The sequence below is a fragment of the Bolinopsis microptera genome, chromosome 1 (genome assembly GCF_026151205.1).
Source record: "Bolinopsis microptera isolate Bmic1 chromosome 1, MBARI_Bmic_1.0, whole genome shotgun sequence".
Lineage (NCBI taxonomy): Eukaryota > Metazoa > Ctenophora > Tentaculata > Lobata > Bolinopsidae > Bolinopsis > Bolinopsis microptera.
Genome location: NC_087072.1, coordinates 13,699,985 through 13,719,126, shown reverse-complemented (window position 1 = coordinate 13,719,126; position 19,142 = coordinate 13,699,985). Strand labels below are relative to the sequence as shown.

The 19,142-nt window shown below is 38.8% G+C and overlaps 2 protein-coding genes across 3 annotated transcripts; both read right to left on the bottom strand.

Moving 5' to 3' along the window:
- Nucleotides 1-6,644: 6,644 nt before the first annotated feature.
- Nucleotides 6,645-15,789, bottom strand: LOC134818350 (uncharacterized). Of its 2 annotated transcripts, XR_010160639.1 has the most exons (7): nt 15,427-15,789; nt 15,153-15,227; nt 14,794-14,856; nt 14,609-14,638; nt 14,039-14,104; nt 7,329-7,647; nt 6,645-7,074 (listed from the first exon to the last, which is right to left on the bottom strand). XR_010160639.1 is itself a non-coding variant. In XM_063827865.1 (6 exons), exons 1-6 carry the CDS (start codon nt 15,725-15,727, stop codon nt 7,577-7,579), a joined length of 606 nt encoding a protein of 201 aa, XP_063683935.1. In that variant the 5' UTR covers nt 15,728-15,789; the 3' UTR covers nt 6,645-7,576. The 2 variants fall into 2 exon arrangements, 1 of the variants encoding a protein (XP_063683935.1); XM_063827865.1 differs by having other exon boundaries at nt 6,645-7,647.
- A 1,060-nt stretch (nt 15,790-16,849) lies between these two features.
- LOC134817158 (uncharacterized) lies at nt 16,850-18,004 on the bottom strand. Its single transcript, XM_063826326.1, has 3 exons — nt 17,780-18,004; nt 17,495-17,619; nt 16,850-17,173 (listed from the first exon to the last, which is right to left on the bottom strand). The coding sequence occupies exons 1-3, from the start codon at nt 17,994-17,996 to the stop codon at nt 16,850-16,852; spliced, it is 666 nt and encodes a 221-aa protein (XP_063682396.1). The 5' UTR covers nt 17,997-18,004.
- Nucleotides 18,005-19,142: the final 1,138 nt, after the last annotated feature.

The following is a 19,142-nucleotide window of genomic DNA, read 5'->3' as shown; positions in this document are numbered from 1 at the left end:
ATAAACCTACATGCACAGGAGCGGCTAAGTGCAAAGAAACTGCTGCTTACTGCTACTAACTTGACGGATGTTACTCGTCACAATTTCTTCGAAGTAGCGCGCGCCGCTTTCTTCTCGAAATGGCCCGATGGCAAGTGCTACGAAGTAGCACGCGCCGGGCCGGATTATTAACAATGGTCAACTACTAACTGCTGCTCACTGCTGCTGTCGCGCGCGCGCCCAAAGCAGTAGTGAGCAGCAGTGAGTTAACGGGTGATACTCGTAAAATATCTGTTCCATATACCGTCGACGAGTCCAACTCGGCGCGCGTCCTCGTAGGTTGTAAACCTACAACGGCACCCCAGACTTTTTAACTTAATATGTTATAAGAGACGTATATATAAAGTAATTTGTAATTTGATAAAATTTAAAGTCTTGGTGTGTGAATGTCAAAATTCAGCAAAAGTTCAGAAGCCTAGTGATTATAAAATTCAGATAACATTACTGATTAATCTTTTATGCTGTGGGAGTAAATTAGCAGGACATAGTTTGCCCCTTGTTGTCCAAATTTACATTACCTCATTTGCTGGAATTCATTCCTTAAAACAAATTTTCCAAGAATTCTTCCAGTTTCTCCCTCCTTGCATTTTGTACCCTCTTTGAGAGCTGGACATTACACATTACTGTAAGCATATTTTTCAAAATTCGCAGGACTTTTCCTTTGACCCTTAATTAAATTGCCACATCAAAATCTTTCTGGATTTATCATTTCACATTGCTAGATTTCAATTCTGGAAGCAAATTGACTGAAATTTTGTTCGAGAGAATGCAATATGCATGATGCATATTGCATTCTCTCGAACAAAATTTCAGCTTTTATTTAGTTAGATGAACTTACTGAATGGGGTCGACATCGTCAGGAGTTGAGGAACAGCTAGGCTGGTTGTAATCTGCTGCTAATCCAGTTATATTCCCGGAGTTCGAAGAGGATGGTGACTGTTCAGGAGATCTCATTCTTGTGGAAAGATTGGTCAACCTGTCCCGCATATTCCTGAAAAGAATGAATTCTAGATTATTTAGTTGATTTAAATATTATATATTATACATCTTAATCTAGTTCCGGTGAACCTGCATCCACTCTGATTCTAACATAGACTCCCTTCCGACCGATTTACTTTTACTTATTATTCCTGACATCACTTTAAAGCTTTACTGAGTAAACATTACATCTATCAACGAACTAATCTTGATTCGAGAATCGAGAGAGATATTATTTAAGAATTTTAGATATATCAGAGCATGTGTATAATCTATCAGTCTTATCCGCTCCCAGTATCTTATCTTAATATAACTTACTGTAATGGATCAGGAACATGGGAATCAGGTACATGGTGATCGTCTGCAGCACGATCTCTACCAAGAAGGAACTCCTTGTCCAAGAAGGAGTCAAAATTTTCAATCGTTTCCCTTTCCGCATGTTCTTACGCTTTTTCAATTTGTCGTAGAGGCCCTTGATCTTCCTGAATTATAATTACATTAATATTGTCATTTCAAAATAAAATGAAAACGATTTTTCTTACCTTGTTGCCAGAACTAAAAGGGCTGTCATTGCTAGATGAATATCATGAGATCACTGACGGGATCATCGTCGACGTGGCTGGATCGGCAATATACTGCAGTCTCGTGTGAAATATTGCTCTGGCCAGCATGAAGTGCAGTCTTTGCTCAATTAAATGTAGAAAGTTTCTAAATTACATTAATATAAGAGAAACTAAGTGCCTAATATAAATATGCATACAGTACAACTACAGATTGTTCATGAAACATTGGTCATTGGTTTGGTTTCAAACATCTGTAGATTAATTTATGAAAGATCGATCGGCTATATTTCTCTTATTTTCCCCCAGCAGAAAATATATGTTTGAAACCGGACTGATGTATCGTGAACAACCTGTGCTGTAGGGTAAATACCTAAAAAACACTAGCACTCACTTGACAATATTGCAAGGCTGAAAGAAGTCCGTTTGCCTGTACATTTCGATCGAGTACTGTAATGACTTAATATCAAACTTGAAACCTCGGCCAGCATTAAATCGACATGAGTCGCATGGTTTTCCTTGTGGCTCAAAAGAAAACGAAGGATGTCCTTGTTTGACGGAGGACTGTGACATGGAAGGCTGTCACACGTTCCATCAATAAAATCGGACAACTTCATTGCAATATTGAGAAAACTATTTGAGAAATGATCACTATTCATATAGCGGTGTTACATTGATTTTAGTTACGTTGCAATTTTACTCGACTCTTATCAGTTCACTTCTTATCAGCGCGATCGCAGTAAGTTTTACTGTGTGCAACAGTTACATAACTGTAACTGTATAATACACATAACATTAACTCTGTAATGCACTTCAAACTGCAGTATAAAGAGTACGCACTTCGCACAAATGACAACAAGGTAATCTAGTAATACGATTTTTGGTATTAATATCTTTAATATTAATAACACGGCTTGTTCGATTCAAGCCCGTTCAATGTGGTCAATACCTGATGTGCGGATCACAGGCTTCGTTATTTACAATAGCTGAGATTAGGCAGATATAGCGGTTCCAGTCGTTACCTGGGGACCCCAGGCTGTAATATCCAGATAAATTGAAGCTGCGGCGGAATGACAATCTGGGATGAGTGCGGCCCAGGAATGCCAGCCGTTCAGCTTAATGTAAAAACTGTATTACAATTGATAGCATCATTACAATTTCAATCACGTTTTAGAGCAATTTACACGAGAGTAGGACAATTATAACCTGTTTAATCTTGTTCGGCGTCATCGAAAACATAGGGTTACAAGGTTTCCGCTTCGATTTCCATCAATAAAAAATCCTTCTAATTTCGATTCTCTGGGCCAGCTGTCTGCTGGGTTTCAGAAGGTGGTACCAGATTGAGCGCTCAGCTGCTCTAATTGGGTCCAATTACACCCGATACACGATATTATTCCATATAAGGCCTGATCAAGTAGCTTCAGCTCTGGTGACGTCACAAAATCTCCTAGTCGGCATACGACACGTTACGAATGTGATCACGTGCCCGAGGCTTTACGAATCAAGGTCACGTGATAGGATTAGCGGTCACGTGATAGGACTGAATGTCACGTGACCTCAGTTATCCCTTATATGGCACAACTAGCTGCAATTGATCAGCTCTTAATTAGGCTGAAATCCTTGACAGGCCTATAATTACCCAATTTTAAATGAACGATATCTCATCCTACAGAATGATGAGAGCGTAAACAAAATGCTTCCCGGAATCAGCACAATGCAGGGAACAAGATGCTGTTGGAATATCAATTATTCATCTTCCACCCGTAGTCCCTATATGCATCCCTTTTTCGAACTACACTTATTTCGCAAGAGCTGCTTGCAGGCCCTAATATGCATTTAAAATCGTATTATTTTAACCGTTCTTGAAAATGATCTCTATTGCCCAAATCACGTTTTGCTGTTTTTGAAATTCAGGCTGTGGCCAAAGCGTGTGTTAAATTAGAAAAACTCTAAGATTTCGGCCCCCTCATGAAGAAAATCATTCTACATCCCCTGAATCTATCGCTTCATTGTGTTTATATTGAATGATATTGACACATGATCCCTTATGTAATACTGAATGGAGTTGGGTTAGAAACATATAAGCGATACGATGGTTTAACTTGTAGACGCTTTCAATAAACATGTGTTAATCGTCATCAGCTGAATGGAATACAAGGAATACAAGGAATACAAATTTCAAATCTTGAGCTACAATAGTAACTGTTAATATAATAACAACTGGAATGCAGCTCTAACTCAAGTCTATTCAAATATGCGGACGATGGAAGCATAGCAGTATCCCACATGGATCCTATATGTGCTCACCGGATAATGCAGCTGATGTGCAAATACCTTCATGTCTGGTGCAGTAAATGGAAACTAATCCCGAACTGTGATAAAAACAAAACCGAGTGCATAATGATCGCACCAGCATCCTCAACTGCACCTGATGTCACAACCTTAAGTCCGTTAATTATTGGCAGCAGACCCATAACCTATACGTATCAATCAACTGTTCTCGGATTAACAATCGACAACAAGCTCACATTCAAGGGTCACGCAAAATTCAAACTCAAGCAATGCTGGTTTGCCTGGCACAGGATCACCCAAAACTCCACCCGCCACAGAGGTCTGAATACAAGCTCACTCAGAATGCTCTTCAGAACAGTGGTACTCACAAAACTTCTATATGCTGCTCCTATATGGCTAAAAGACAACCTCGACACTTTCAAAGACTTTTATGCCATGGTCCTCTTGAAGATAAGCGGGGCCACTCACCATCCTCCCAAAGATTTGACCTCTGTTGCGCTTGGGATTCCACCCCTTGAGATATCCTACAAGATGGTCACTATAAAATTTATAATAAAAGCACTTACAAAGGCCTCCCCCAGCCTTGGATCTTAGGATTGGATTTGCAAAAATTCCTAAGACAAACTGCTTAAGAAAAGCTAAGACTGCAAAAAAAGCTGAGACAAAATTTAAGCGAACCTGAGATGTCAAAATAAGCTAAGACAGCGAAAAGTCTTAAGACAAAATTTAAGGAAACCTAAGACAGCAGATAATCCTGAGACAAAATTTAAGGAAACCCAAGACAGCGAAAAATCCCAAGACAAAATTTAAGAAATCCTGAGACAGCGAAAAATCCTGAGACAAAATTTAAGAAATCCCGAGACAGCGAAAAAACCTGAGACAAAATTTAAGAAATCCCTAGACAGCGAAAAAACCTAAGACAAAATTTAAGAATCCTGAGACGCGCGAAAAAACCTGAGACAAAATTTAAGAAATCCCGAGACAGCGAAAAATCCTGAGACAAAATTTAAGAAAACCTGAGACAGCGAAAAATCCTGAGACAAAATTTAAGAAAACCTGAGACAGCGAAAAATCTTTAGATACAATTTATACAATAACCACAAGAATATACATGGATATTACATCTTTTAATTTCTTGCAAAGAATATAATAAATACAATATTACTAGGTATAGTAGGAATGTCAATAAGTCAATAGAATTTGTCTGAAACCTCTATGTGCCTGCTAATGAAGTGAGTATCCCAGATCATATCTTTACAGGTAGGACTGTATAATGGGGGCCCGATGTTATAGCGGACATCATCTCCCCCCCCCCCCCCCCCCCCCCCCTTACCCCTTCTTACCCCCAGTTCCATAGCGGATATTATGCCAAATTATTGGACGGAGATCGTCAACTAATATTTCTTCGGATATTTCTCCGGTTTGCAGTTCCATAACCTTATCCGGAAACCATCTACGGTAATTTTGTTGATTCTCACAGAGCAAAGTGCAAAGAAACTGCCGCAAACTGCTACAATCTCCGAGAAATCTATTTATTGACTAGCTTGCTAAAATTCATCGTCAAATTACCGCTGCTCGAGTTACCTAGCCAGGCCCATTTCAGTTTTGAGTACTGGAGTCGGTTATCTAGTCAAAGCCTAGCTTTTTTGTAACTTGCAAGTGCTTTTGCGGATTGTCGTGGATTTCGGCAAATAGTCGTGGATTTCGGCGATATTCTCAGATTATTCTTCAATGTCCTCAAACCTGAGCACTGGGACTACACAAGTTTTTGCTACTATCTGAATTATTTGCTCAAGCTACTAGCTCGCTAGGTTCAAAGGTTTATTTCCTATTTATCATGAAAAAAAATTGTGCTGGGTAAAAGTTTATACGGTGTTCACGCAGGTTTGAACTCCCGACCTCGCGCAGAGCTAGCCGAGCGCCTATCCGCTAAGCTACTCCGGTGATGTACGAATGAAATTTTTGATGTAAATATATATTTACCCCTTTTTACCCCCAGTTCCATAGCGGATATTATGCCAAATTATTGGACGGAGATCGTCAACTAATATTTCTTCAAATATTTCTCCGGTTTGCAGTTCCATAACCTTATCCGGAGACCATCTACAGTAATTTTGTTGATTCTCACAGAGCAAAGTGCAAAGAAATTGCCACAAACTGCTACAATCTCCGAGAAATTCCCGGAGAGCTTCATCTCCGTATAATACAGTAGACGGAGCCGGAGAATCATCACCGTAGAAATGGACCTCCGTCTAATAATTTGGCATAATATCCGCTATGGAACTGGGGGGTTAATCTGATTAAAAGCTACAAAAAATTCCAGAAATGAGATGGCTGGTTAAAACCTACCTTTGGAAAGCTCTGATGAACCTGCCCGTGGAGAAATAAACACACTTAACTTCACCTCAATTGAGCAATAACTATTTATCGCTTATTACTTCATTTATTTTGGATGTACAGTGTGCTTCGTAACTAATTTATTATTACAAAGTTTACTTTCTAATAAGCTAAAACGACAACTAATCTTTCGTTTTACTCCCTACTGTACTGGTTTACTCGTCAATCCAGGTATATGAGAATGTGTGAGAATGGTCTTGAAACTCTGAAAAGAGGGAAGCAGTTTTGGGGACGGGGAGATTGAAGCGGGCGGGCGACAAATGAACCCCCCCCCCCCCTATTGTAAGCCCCCCGGCTTACAATTGACCCCCCATGCAATTACACTGAGTCAATTGATCTCAGTATAATAACATGGGGGTTAATTGTCGTACTAAGCCCTAGATTGTACCTGCTAATGAGGTGAATATCCCAGATCATAGCTTCACAGGTAGGACTGTATAATGGGGGCCATGATGTTATAGTGGACATCACTTTCCCCTCCCTTATCTGATTAAAGGATACAAAACAGTCAAGAAATGAGATTGGTTAAAACCTACCTTGGGAAAGCTCCGATGGACTAGCCCGTGGAGAAATAAACACACTTAACTTCAGCTCAATTGAGCAATAACTGCCTATTTATTGCTTATAACTTCATTTATTTTGGATGTAGATTGGGCTTCGTTGTGAGATACTATACCTGAGTGATTACTCCGAACTTTCTAAAAAGCTACAAAGTTAACTTTCTGAAAAGCTACAAAGTTAACTTTCCTACTGTACTGGATTACTCGTCAATTCAGGTATAGGAGTATGTATTAGAACGGTCCTGAAACTATGAAAAGAGGGAATTAGCGGTTTTGGGGGTAATCGCACTATATAGTGACAACACTATATAGTGACAAGCACTTTATAATGACAGCTGATCTTTGTCACCATATAGTGTAAAAAACGCACTATATAGTGACAGCACCATATAGTGACAAGTTGGGGACGGGAAGATTACAGCATCAAAAACGGGTAGGATGTAGGAGCCTAGGAGGGTAATTATAATAATAAAGGTACTGGGGGATTGAACAACTTACTTACTTTCGGCGATCCTCGATCGAACTCCCATTCACTGTCTGCCTCCACACGTCTTGATCGCACATAACAGTTCGAAGGTCGTCCAACTGGAGCCCAGTGTCACGAGCTACTACGTCCAGGAAGGTAAGTGGTCTCCTTCCACAGTTCCACGGCCGGACTGGGTAAGTCGCCAGGGGAGGATAGAGGAGATAACTTGGTCAGAAGCTCTCATGCAGTGCCCAGCAAATCTGTTACGCCTTGACGCAAGCCGTTCAATAACGGAGGATATATGTGCAGGTCATGTATACTGTATAGGCGTGCAAAACTATTGATTTGTCCTCACCTGCAATATGAATATATATTAGACTTATAATAGGTAAAATTATAATTGAGTAGAAAATTGGAAACATCATCTTTTAACAGAAATTTTACAAAAGCAGACTGGAAAGAGTTAGGGGGAACATGAGTGCAGCTAAACTTACGTTACTCTAGTTTGATGAGTTAAGAGTATATATCTCGGGAAGTGGTCAGTGGATTGTGAACCCAATTATTGTTACATGCAGAACTGTGTAATGGGATTGGTGAGTGATCGGTGATTATGAATCAGTGATATTATGAATATGATATATGATCTGAAGATTCTTATTATAAAATACAAAACAAATAGTATGCCTCAATAACGAGACGAATCTACAAAGTACAATTCAATTCCTCGTTTGGCCGGATTTGGAAGCAGTGAAAGACAGGTTCGTGTATCCGTATAAAGTAAAATTACGATAAAAGGATAAAAGGAACCTTTTGACAGTCGAATAACATTACATCATTATTGTACTATCGTATGACTGATAAATCCTCGTTAAAAGCGATTCTGATTTACAGTTTATAAACGGTAAACATATAAACCTATCACAGCTAAAGAGCTCATCAGAAGATAAAAGCTATCAGCATCTGAACTTAGTTTAATAATTAACCAAAAACTTATAAATAGATCAGACTTTTTGGCTCTGACAACGGAACGTCGTTACGAGTATAATAAGTGCTATTTTAAGAGAAGTTCTATGATCAGATATTAATCGAATCATGCATAATTTAGCTCGACTAAATATTTACCCGAAAAGAACAACATTTTACCCCTAAAAAATTATCAATAATTATTAAGGTCTACGACAGATGTCTATGCTTCAATTGAGACTTCAACAGATTCCACAAATTCTGAAGGCAATTTATAGTTCGAGCCTACCATCAGGTACTCGGTATAGTTCAAAACAAAATACCTTTTGACAGTCGAATAACATTACATCATTATTGACTATTGTACTATCATATGACTGATAAATCCTCGTTAAGCGATTCTGACCTACAGTTTATAAACGGTAAACATATAAACCTATCACAGCTAAAGAGCTCATCAAAAGATAAAAGCTATCAGCATGTGAACTTAATTTAATAATTAACCAAAAACTTATAAATAGATCGGACTTTTTGGCTCTGACAACGGAACGTCGTTACGAGTATAATAAGTGCTATTTTAAGAGAAGTGCTATGATCAGATATTAATCGAATCATGCATAATTTAGCTCGACTAAATATTTACCCGAAAAGAAACAAATTTTACCCCTAAACAATTATCAATAATTATTAAGGTCTACGACAGATGTCTATTGTCTATGCTTCAATTGAGGCTTCAACAGATTCCACAAATTCTGAAGGCAATTTACAGTTCGAGCCTACCATCAGGGACTCGGTATAGTTCAAAACAAAATATTTTCCGGTTTTGTCAACAACTATAGCGTCTTCATTTACAACTGTCTTCACTTCGGTAATCACAAACTCAGTGGAGTCGATTTCACCCGTTTTTGGATCCATCGCATTACCTACACAACACCGAAAATGTAAGAAGTCATTCAAGGATACATTCGAAGAGATGTGCACAAACTGAACCGAGCCGAAGTTTTTATTTACTATGGGGATTATATCATTCTCTTTAAAGATGAATGATATACCGACATCCGGCTTTGACACTAGAAGCACAGGTTTAAATCCGGCTGTTTCCTGCCACTTCACTCTGTTCCGTTGTCGAGGTTGAGCACTGGCGATCTTGACTGCCCCCTTAATGCAAGTTACTTCATTATCTGCATTTGTGTCGGATAGAGACATCAAAGTGAAGGTTTTATCAGGTGCGATCTTCACCGATTTCAAAACTTGCTGTACTTCACTTACAGAAAGGCTGGTTGTGGGTGGTTCACAGTATCGTTTGCGATACACATTAGGATTGCTGAATCCAGGGGTTTTTACAAACTTTATAAAACACATCAGTCTCGTTTTTTCTTTTGCTAGCAACATATTCCGCCATGCTTTTATTGAAAGTAGATCTTGACGAGGTTGACTTCCCAAAAGCATGTTCGATCATTGCTTCATTAAAGATAGTGTGTGGCTTTAAATGGTGCAAGTTGCAAGCTTGAAGAAGCTTGCAACGTTCAATAACTATGTTCATACTGTCTATTGATGAACTTAGACAATCGATGGTTTGATAGTAGACACATCCATGCTGTGATCGGATAGCCTTCACGTTGTTATTGACTATTCTCTTCATCTCTAATAGACTGTTGAAGAAGGTGACCGCCTTTGTGAGTGTTTCCTTTGCTTCTTCGACATTAGCTTTAACAGCATCAGCAGCTTTCGTGCCCCTTGGTATATAGCCCACAGCCTTATAGATATGAGAACAGTTTTCGAGGTAACTTATAACAAACTTTAAATTACCAACCTCAAATATCACATTGTTTTTAGTGATGAGATATAAGGTGCTCTTCTTAGTTACGACGTAAGAACATTCCTCTGACCCATCAGGTAACTTTGCGGATTTTAGACCGAAGTTGGCTAGAGGTGATGAATTTAGCCCATGCGCATCGATATCCCAGCTTCTAACCTCAAGTGATTTTTGGTCGGATTTTGAAACTTGGATTGCCCACAACTGCTGGTATGCTGCATTGAAAGTCACCAAAGAATGTGATACGGATTCGGGCACTAAATCACTGATATTTATGGTCCATTTAACACAGATATCATCATGTATGTTCCACTGTACGAAAACAATATTTCCTTTTCCGCTAATAACGACCATAGAAATATGTTGAGAGCAGTCGACAAAGTTTATAGCCGCTACATAGTCCTCTCCTTCAAGTTGGATACACAAATTACTGCTCATATTCTCCACTGATGGGGACTTTCCTTTGGTTGATTGTATTCCGTACAATTTCATTATACGGGTGGTTTGTGAATATACAACTATGTTTGTGTAACAAGATGATGTGGCAACAAAACTAGGACTTTCAGTTTGGATTAATGTGTGAAGCCGATTCACACCTTTCGGGCCGGACTTCACAAGAATCATCCTGACAGTATTCGCTTTACTATCACAAAATATCAAGCAATCTCTGCCATCCAATGAGAAAAAACACATCCCAGAAATAGATTGGACACAGGATAGAATGCGTTTATTGTTAACGAGGGGGTCCAACTTCTGTAATTTCATTATTGAACTGTTCTTACAAACCCAAATGGAAGATGTAAAGCTATCTGCAATATAGAATAACTCAAGCCGAGGATGCCAGATGAAAGATGATATTGCTTTAATCTCATGGTGATTGAGTGCATCTTTTTTGTGACTAAATAGTGTTTCTGGAAATCTATGTACAACGTACAAGCTTGATCTGTTGTACACATTCAAAGTATCAAGCACATCGGAAGAGCACAAACTGAAGCTGCTGTTGTCGTCTTGGCGATCTTTTCCATACATCACACGGGGGGAAAGGAGTTTCCTTAACTTTGCACCGATATCAGTCTTCTGTGACCACAGACTTATCAAAATGCCAATATGGATACAGTTTCCATAAGTATCAGTCATGACTTGATTTCTTTGGTGATTGATGATGTTTTTAACAACATGCAAAAGTCCAAATCCATACGCAAATGATGAACGATGATAGTATGTTGAATTAACTGCCTCGACTGACTTTACAACGTTTTGATTTGTTTTCGATGACGCAACTTGAGTTGCTGCCATGTCAGAAAAAACAGACACAACCACCAGTGACACACAAGGACCACAGCCACTTGCACAAGCATCACATTCCCCGAGAACATCGCTGTAGATGCAAGGGACACCAGATAAGATACAAGTTTTACAACTAGTCACCCCATCAACAACACTATTAACCTCATCAGTTATCTGTTGATTTTTTTCAGCAGCGCTCCTGTAGTATGTTGCAACATTCGAGGACAATATACCCGCTAAATCATAAGCCCGATATTCTTTTGCCTCAGAAACAAAAGAGGTTTCCTCTGATAAGTAGTGGCGGAAATTTTCGAGCCCTATTTCACTGATATCCTCTGCGGACATCATCTTCTGGAGACCACAGAGAAATAGTTTACCATCGCTTTTCCTCTTTACAGAGAATGCTCCCTGATTTAAGTCTTGACCGTCATAACAAACAACAACAGGGTACCTCATTGACTTTTCCGATTTTACCATTATAGCATCTGTTCTATTCTCTAAGACCTGTATATGTGCCAAGATAACATTCGGATGACAACCACTCTCTACGGTGACTGGGGGTTGCCACGAGCTTACTGTAGTGTATCCAGGTGTAATATGGTTAATCGTTCTTGTATATTTCTCAAGTTCCTCGATAGAAGTCCCTTTACGCTTCCTACGTTCCCCTGAAAAAAGACCGTATTGGCCTTCTGAAACGGAGTTGTAGAACTTAACAGCCCATGATTTGATAGCTTGCCATTTGCCCCAATTTGGTATTTTTTTAGGGTATGACAAAATATCTTCGACCAGAGCATCGTCACTTTGGTAGAGTATAGAGCTCTGTTCTATTACACCATTATTGTATATTATTGACTTCCAGTGCGAAAGATAGTGCACGGAGAGATCCCTCTCAAACATCATGTGCCTACAATCGTTCACAACCGCTGATACTGAAGGTATTGGCTCCCAGCTATTTATTACCGACTTTTCAGTAAAATAATCACCCTTTTCCACAAAAGCCAGTCGAACAATGACTGATTTTGACCATGAGTCCTGATGTCCTGATACATGAGATGTAAACCTTGATATATCATTAAGCCGATGAAGAGAAATGCATCGATTTTTCGCTGCACAGTTCATTCCATAACAGAATGCGGTTATAGGGTTAACCAAAACATCAAATCCAGGTATAAATGACTGCAATGTGTGCTGTAGTCTATCATAGCAGAATATCTGGAGCGGAGACAGTGCTGATGTGCATTCAGTACTCCAGCAATTCTCATCCTTGATGATATCCCGAAGTTGTTTTGTCGTTGCCCCATCCGACCCAAATTCCATCCTGTTGAAATGTTAAAATGAATTACGGGTATACGGCAACAGAATTCTAAGCCCCGCAAAATTAGGCATCATGTTCCTTATAATGTCGACAAATGTCGCCAAATGTCGCCACGTCGACATTTGCCGACATTTTGCAACATTGTACGCTGTGTGGGGTACCGACTTTCGCAAGCATACAGATTTTGCTTTAATATAGGCAGAATATGCCAATCAAAAAGCCAAATCTCAATCTGCAGAGTTTAAGATTTTCTCATTGGTTTTTAAAAACAGTAAAAGACATAATATACTATTTTAAATTTTAAATAAACTCATTGTAATGTAGCCGTTTGGATGCAAAAGCTGCACACGTGAATTGTTTCCTGGTTTCGAGGTATCACCTAGACAATTATACACCGTACACGGTAAATACGAGAATAGCGCAAAATTTAACCCATACCATAGAAACCATGACTCTAATTATATAGGTAATACTTTTGAAGAAAACAATGACTTAAACTTTAATCCATGGGATAACTGCTCAGATGTACTAAATAGCTGTAAATACTACGAACCACGGCAAATCAACACGAGTAGGCCTTATCAATTTAAAGTACAATCTCTTAATATTCGATCTTTGAGCAAAGCAATCTCTAATATACGTGATGAAATTGAACAGCACCTAAAATTTGATGTTCTGTGTTTCAACGAAACAAACTGCACGGTTGTAAGTATGGCTTTTCAAGGAAAAGAATTAGAGTTAGAAGGCTTTCAAGTTTGTTGTCACAGTTAGCAGACGAATAGTTCCGGACTTCCAGACAGTTACAGTAAGTTACATAGAATCACTTTAGGTCAGTTCTAGGGAGGTCGCCGGCTTTGAAGATCAATTTGTATCGGCGTCCCTGGGATACTTCTGGCATGGGGCAAATACTTAATAGCTGCTCTTTAGTCACCTCGGACTCTGGCTTGCCCCAAGGCTCGAAATGTAACTTGCTAGTCAATGCAATTGATTTGAAAAACTGCACGACAATTTCATTGCAAACAGCATTAGAAGAAACGACTCTTCCAAGTACGAAAATTGACTCTAGTCTTATCACATAATAAGATCCACTAGCAATGGCTTCATCTGGTACAGAGCTTGAAGATTCATCAGGATTCTTCCTTCTCTTTGCAGGTTGTTCCAGGTCAGGAACAATATCTCTCGAACCAACTATGAATTTATATGTCATGTGAGTGAATGTTGCATGAATGATAAAGTGAAAATGATGATATTTGATGATATGCTTAATTTAAGGGCTTGACAGATTAGGTTGATTTTTATATAATTAATTACCTAATTAATTAATTCATTCATGGATTTAGTGCGGTTGTTAAATTAAAAACTTACCGTCAGCCTCCATCTCAACATCTGAATCCACAATCAAACTACCCAGCATTTCCTCTATTGCACTGTCTGAAACGGTTAAGGCACTGTTAGAACTTAGAGTGCTAGGTGAGACCATTTAACTTAATAAATTCAGATCCAATATTCAATCTAGAATTTTCTGCTATAACTATTTCTGGGAAATATATGCAGCACTAAAACTCGTGGACATTGAGAGCTGGTTATTTTCATATTTTTCCCGCAAGAGAAGCGAGCGTATTATCAGCACAGAGGCGAGTCACCTTAGACTGGCTGGCGGGAAGTTTTCAAAACAAATAAAAGTTGCGCACTATATATTACACATGCGGACGTATCACATTACACTATTACACGTCATGTTCCAAGCGGAATTGCGTCAACAGTTATAGCATATACAATGTAATACCTTCGGTTCTTCGGGCCGCAAATTCCCTCTATACTAGCAAGCTGTCGGGGATTATCACGCGGAGCCCAAAGAAGCGAAGGTGTTATAGTAATATAATTATTTAGAACAATTCGACAAAATATTACAAAAAAAAACAGTACATAACTCACCCTGTATGGGATCAATACTATCGAACACGTCTGAAAACATTTGGTCATAATTATAAAGTCAATTATACGAATAACTGTATAATTTCGGAGATCCAAGAAAAGGAGAAAGACATTAATAGTGGCGTATAATGTATTCGTTACGGTATTAATACTACAACTAACAAGTGCCAACAAAAGTAAATAACCTGATGGGAAGCTGATGTCAGATTCGCTTGGCAAATTCCGGAGCACATTATCTATTGTACTGTCTGAAAAAGGCAAGGTCTTCTTAGAGTGCTAGGTGCGGCCATACGTTGATGATGTCTAACAACTTAGCAATTGGTAACCAAGTGAGATGTCTACACTTTATTTTTAAATCGCTACACGTACAATTACATATTGACATCAATACATGTGCGAAATGTAACCCTCCTAAATCGACAGAATAGCAGACAATATACATTAACCCCTGATTTAATATGAATAATGTGAACAAACAAAACCCCGTTTTACCGCAAACCCTGATTTACTAGTTTAGTGCGGTTGTTATTTATTAGAAACTTACCGTCAGCGTCCATCTCAACATCTGCCTCCACAATCAGATTCCCTTCCGCTTCTGCACTCCTCTCAGTCTCAACACCTGATATAATATCTGTTATACTTATAACTCAAATACTTAAGACTGATGATTTGTAAATTGTTAATTCTACATTATTAGAATCACAACTTGCAAGTTGCTCAACCCGTTTCGTGTGGTTGAACAATATAATTTATATGTCATGTGAGTGAATGTTGCATGAATGATAAAGTGAAAATGAATCTAGGACGAAGATCGCTACCTTGCTCATTCGTTTTGGGCTTCCTCTTGTATCTTAACTTCAAATTGGGGCTGATTAGTCCTTCGCCGAAATGGCTCATCAGCAGGAAGCCTTGAAGAGAGGCATCACCCGTCAAAAAGAACTCTCTCCCATTTACTATGGAAGACAAGAAGATGTCCGTTTTGTGACTAACTCCCATAACGTCTTTTAGGTGTAACATTGTTGCGTTGAATGGCAAGTACGTCTCTTTTTCCTGTTCATTCTTCCGTGAATGATTTCTGACTCTTACGATAGTCCCACTAGCTCCATGAATCTCAGCCATTCTGATTATGACTTAATGAATGAAAAAGGTGACGTGATTGTACAATGAATAATGATAATGATAATTTTATGATATAATGATAATTTTATGATAATGATAATTTTATGATTCAAAGCATAAGAGCATAAATAAATTTGTAATTATCTAATCTGAAAATTGTAGAGCTCTCTAAAATATAGATCAAGATTGATGTGTGGGAATAATCGGTCAATGATATAATAACTTAATAATTTCACTGCCAAGAATCCGAGACAGCCTTCCCTCAGTTTCCTTAGTCAATAACTATACTTTCAGTTTTAATTTTGTGCGGTCTGATATCGTGTCATGACAGTTGTCGAGTTTATTTACATGGGGGAACATAAATTTATAAACGTCTCCCCGTTTGATACGTTCGAGGTTGGTTAGAACTTATATTTACTAGTAAAATACACGTGATTTTATTCTAGTACATGCCCAAATTGCAAAATTTACTAGTAGTTTATAACTTTATAATATGACAGAACAATTATTCCAGACAATACGGGGCCATCTTGGGATTACGACGACCAGTAATATGACACTAGTAGTGTTATATAGGGAACGAGATTTCCATGTTCCTGAAGGAGATAGCAATGGACTACAAGGGATGCTACTTCTAGCATTACAATTCCCGTTAACGGTTCGGGTGCAGATTGATTATTAATAAAGCATCGGAAAAAAACTATTCAATAACTAATCAGAACTTTCGTTGCTTTAATCTTTTAATTTAGTCATCAAAATTGATTTACAATGTTATAAATTGGTAATTATCTGTTGTAATATCATTATTATCTTGTATTTTGAAACGCTGAAGACTGCATTTTAACTTTTTAACACTTAACACTAAGACCCTCGGAGGGGGACTGTTTATAACATGTTTGTTTAAGCGTTTGTTTAAGCGGGAGGTGACGTGATTATAATGATGTATAAGACTGCAATAAATAGGGCATCGGAAAAATACATGATCACGGTCTTCGACTGTGATCATGACTAAAAATTAGAAAAAGGTAATAATTTATCATTGACACGATAAGATGAATGAAAAGAAATGAACACAAATGAAATCGCACGCTGTTAGCAGGTTCAAAAAAACAATTATAACCATCAAGAGCCAATGTCGAAGCTCTTGTAAGCATCTGGTTTAATTCTCTTTATATGCGGAAGATCCACTTGCAGTTGTTCTTTTTCCTTAATAGCCCTGAGCAGCTCTCTCGAGGCCTCACTGTGAGCATGCCTCCTCCGAGAATGCAACGTGAAAGCACTAAGCCCTCCTGTCCGTGTCAGCTGAACAACTTTGCCGCACACAGGGCAAATTATTTCCACTGGGGAAATCACATTATACACCGGATCTGGTCCAAGGACGGTGTCAAGAAGCTCCCGGTTTGCCTTCAATTTTTTCCGGAGATGGTGATTTATGTGTGTCGTGTTCTGGGTGAGAAATATTTATTAACTGATTAATGTATCATATAACATATGTACCCCATGGCCATGCTAGGGCCACGTGATGCAAGTTGATCAAAACTAATCAAGATATAGGTCACATTACCTTGGCCCAAATTGAAGCATCTAAAACTTTCGTAGCTTAAAAACAGAAGGGGCGGGGGATGGGGATGGGGGGGGGGGGGGGGGGAGAAACGGAAGAGGGGGAGGGGGTTGGGCAGCTATCTCAAAATTCCAAGTACACGGGATTCTATTTCCTCCTTGACCATCTGTGCCCTTTAAAATGTGTAAATCTATTATTCAACTTACCCCTTCTTTGATGATTGAGGCAGCTATTGCCTCACTTCGGGTACCCTGCCTCCATTTCACCTGTTTTACTTTACTGCAGAACAGCTCACACCCAAACGTCAACTTACTTCTCAGCTCCCGCAGGCCTGTTGGAATTGGCTGATTAGCAATTAAAGTGTAAGGTAGTTCTAATCATCTGATAACAGTCGATATCGGTTTATTAGACAAATCAAAATGGAAAGAATCATTATTTTTATACTATGTTTATAAATTCTGTAAGCCCTCTTCCGAAAAATAGAAGATTACCATCATCTGACGAAGTAAGGGACGTGAAATGCTGGTCCCCAATCTTAACCTCCAGCCTGTGGAGTCCCCCATAACCATCCTCCCCCAGAATCACTACGAGGAAGTCCTCGTTGGTCGAGGATTCCTTGACAACAGCTATTGTAGATTTTGGCTTTTTTACTACAAAAATGGGAATCAAGCTGTAGCCCTCCTCGTCACAAATTTTGATGTTTGACATACTATTAAGCTGAAGCTGGGGTTATTAGTAAAAAAGGAATAATCTGTAGTAATGATATTGAGATAGCATCTTACAAATTTAAAATGGATGTTCACATTCGCTGATATAATATAATAATGATAATTAGTTACGAAGCACACTGTATATCCAAAATAAATGAAGTAATAAGCGATAAATAGGCAGTTATTGCTCAATTGAGCTGAAGTTAAGTGTGTTTATTTCTCCACGGGCAGGTTCATCAGAGCTTTCCAAAGGTAGGTTTTAACCAATCTCATTTCTTGACTGTTTTGTATCTTTTAATCAGATAAGGGAGGGGAAAGTGATGTCCACTATAACATCAGGGCCCCCATTATACAGTCCTACCTGTGAAGTGTGAAGCTATGATCTGGGATATTCACCTCATTAGCAGGTACAATCTAAGGCTTAGTACGACAATTGACCACCGACAATTAACCCCCATGTTATTATACTGAGATCAATTGACTCAGTGTAATTGCATGGGGGGTCAATTGTAAGCCGGGGGGCTTACAATAGGGGGGGGGGGGGGTTCATTAGTCGCCCGCCCGCTTCAATCTCCCCGTCCCCAAAACTGCTTCCCTCTTTTCAGAGTTTCAAGACCATTCTCACACATTCTCATATACCTGGATTGACGAGTAAACCTGTACAGTAGGGAGTAAAACGAAAGATTAGTTGTCGTTTTAGCTTATTAGAAAGTAAACTTTGTAATAATAAATTAGTTACGAAGCACACTGTACATCCAAAATAAATGAAGTAATAAGCGATAAATAGTTATTGCTCAATTGAGGTGAAGTTAAGTGCGTTTATTTCTCCACAGGCAGGTTCATCAGAGCTTTCCAAAGGTAGGTGTTAACCAGCCATCTCATTTCTGGAATTTTTTGTAGCTTTTAATCAGATTAACCCCCAGTTCCATAGCGGATATTATGCCAAATTATTAGACGGAGGTCCATTTCTACGGTGATGATTCTCCGGCTCCGTCTACTGTATTATACAGTTATACGGAGATGAAGCTCTCCGGGAATTTCTCGGAGATTGTAGCAGTTTGTGGCAGTTTCTTTGCACTTTGCTCTGTGAGAATCAACAAAATTACCGTAGATGGTCTCCGGATAAGGTTATGGAACTGCAAAC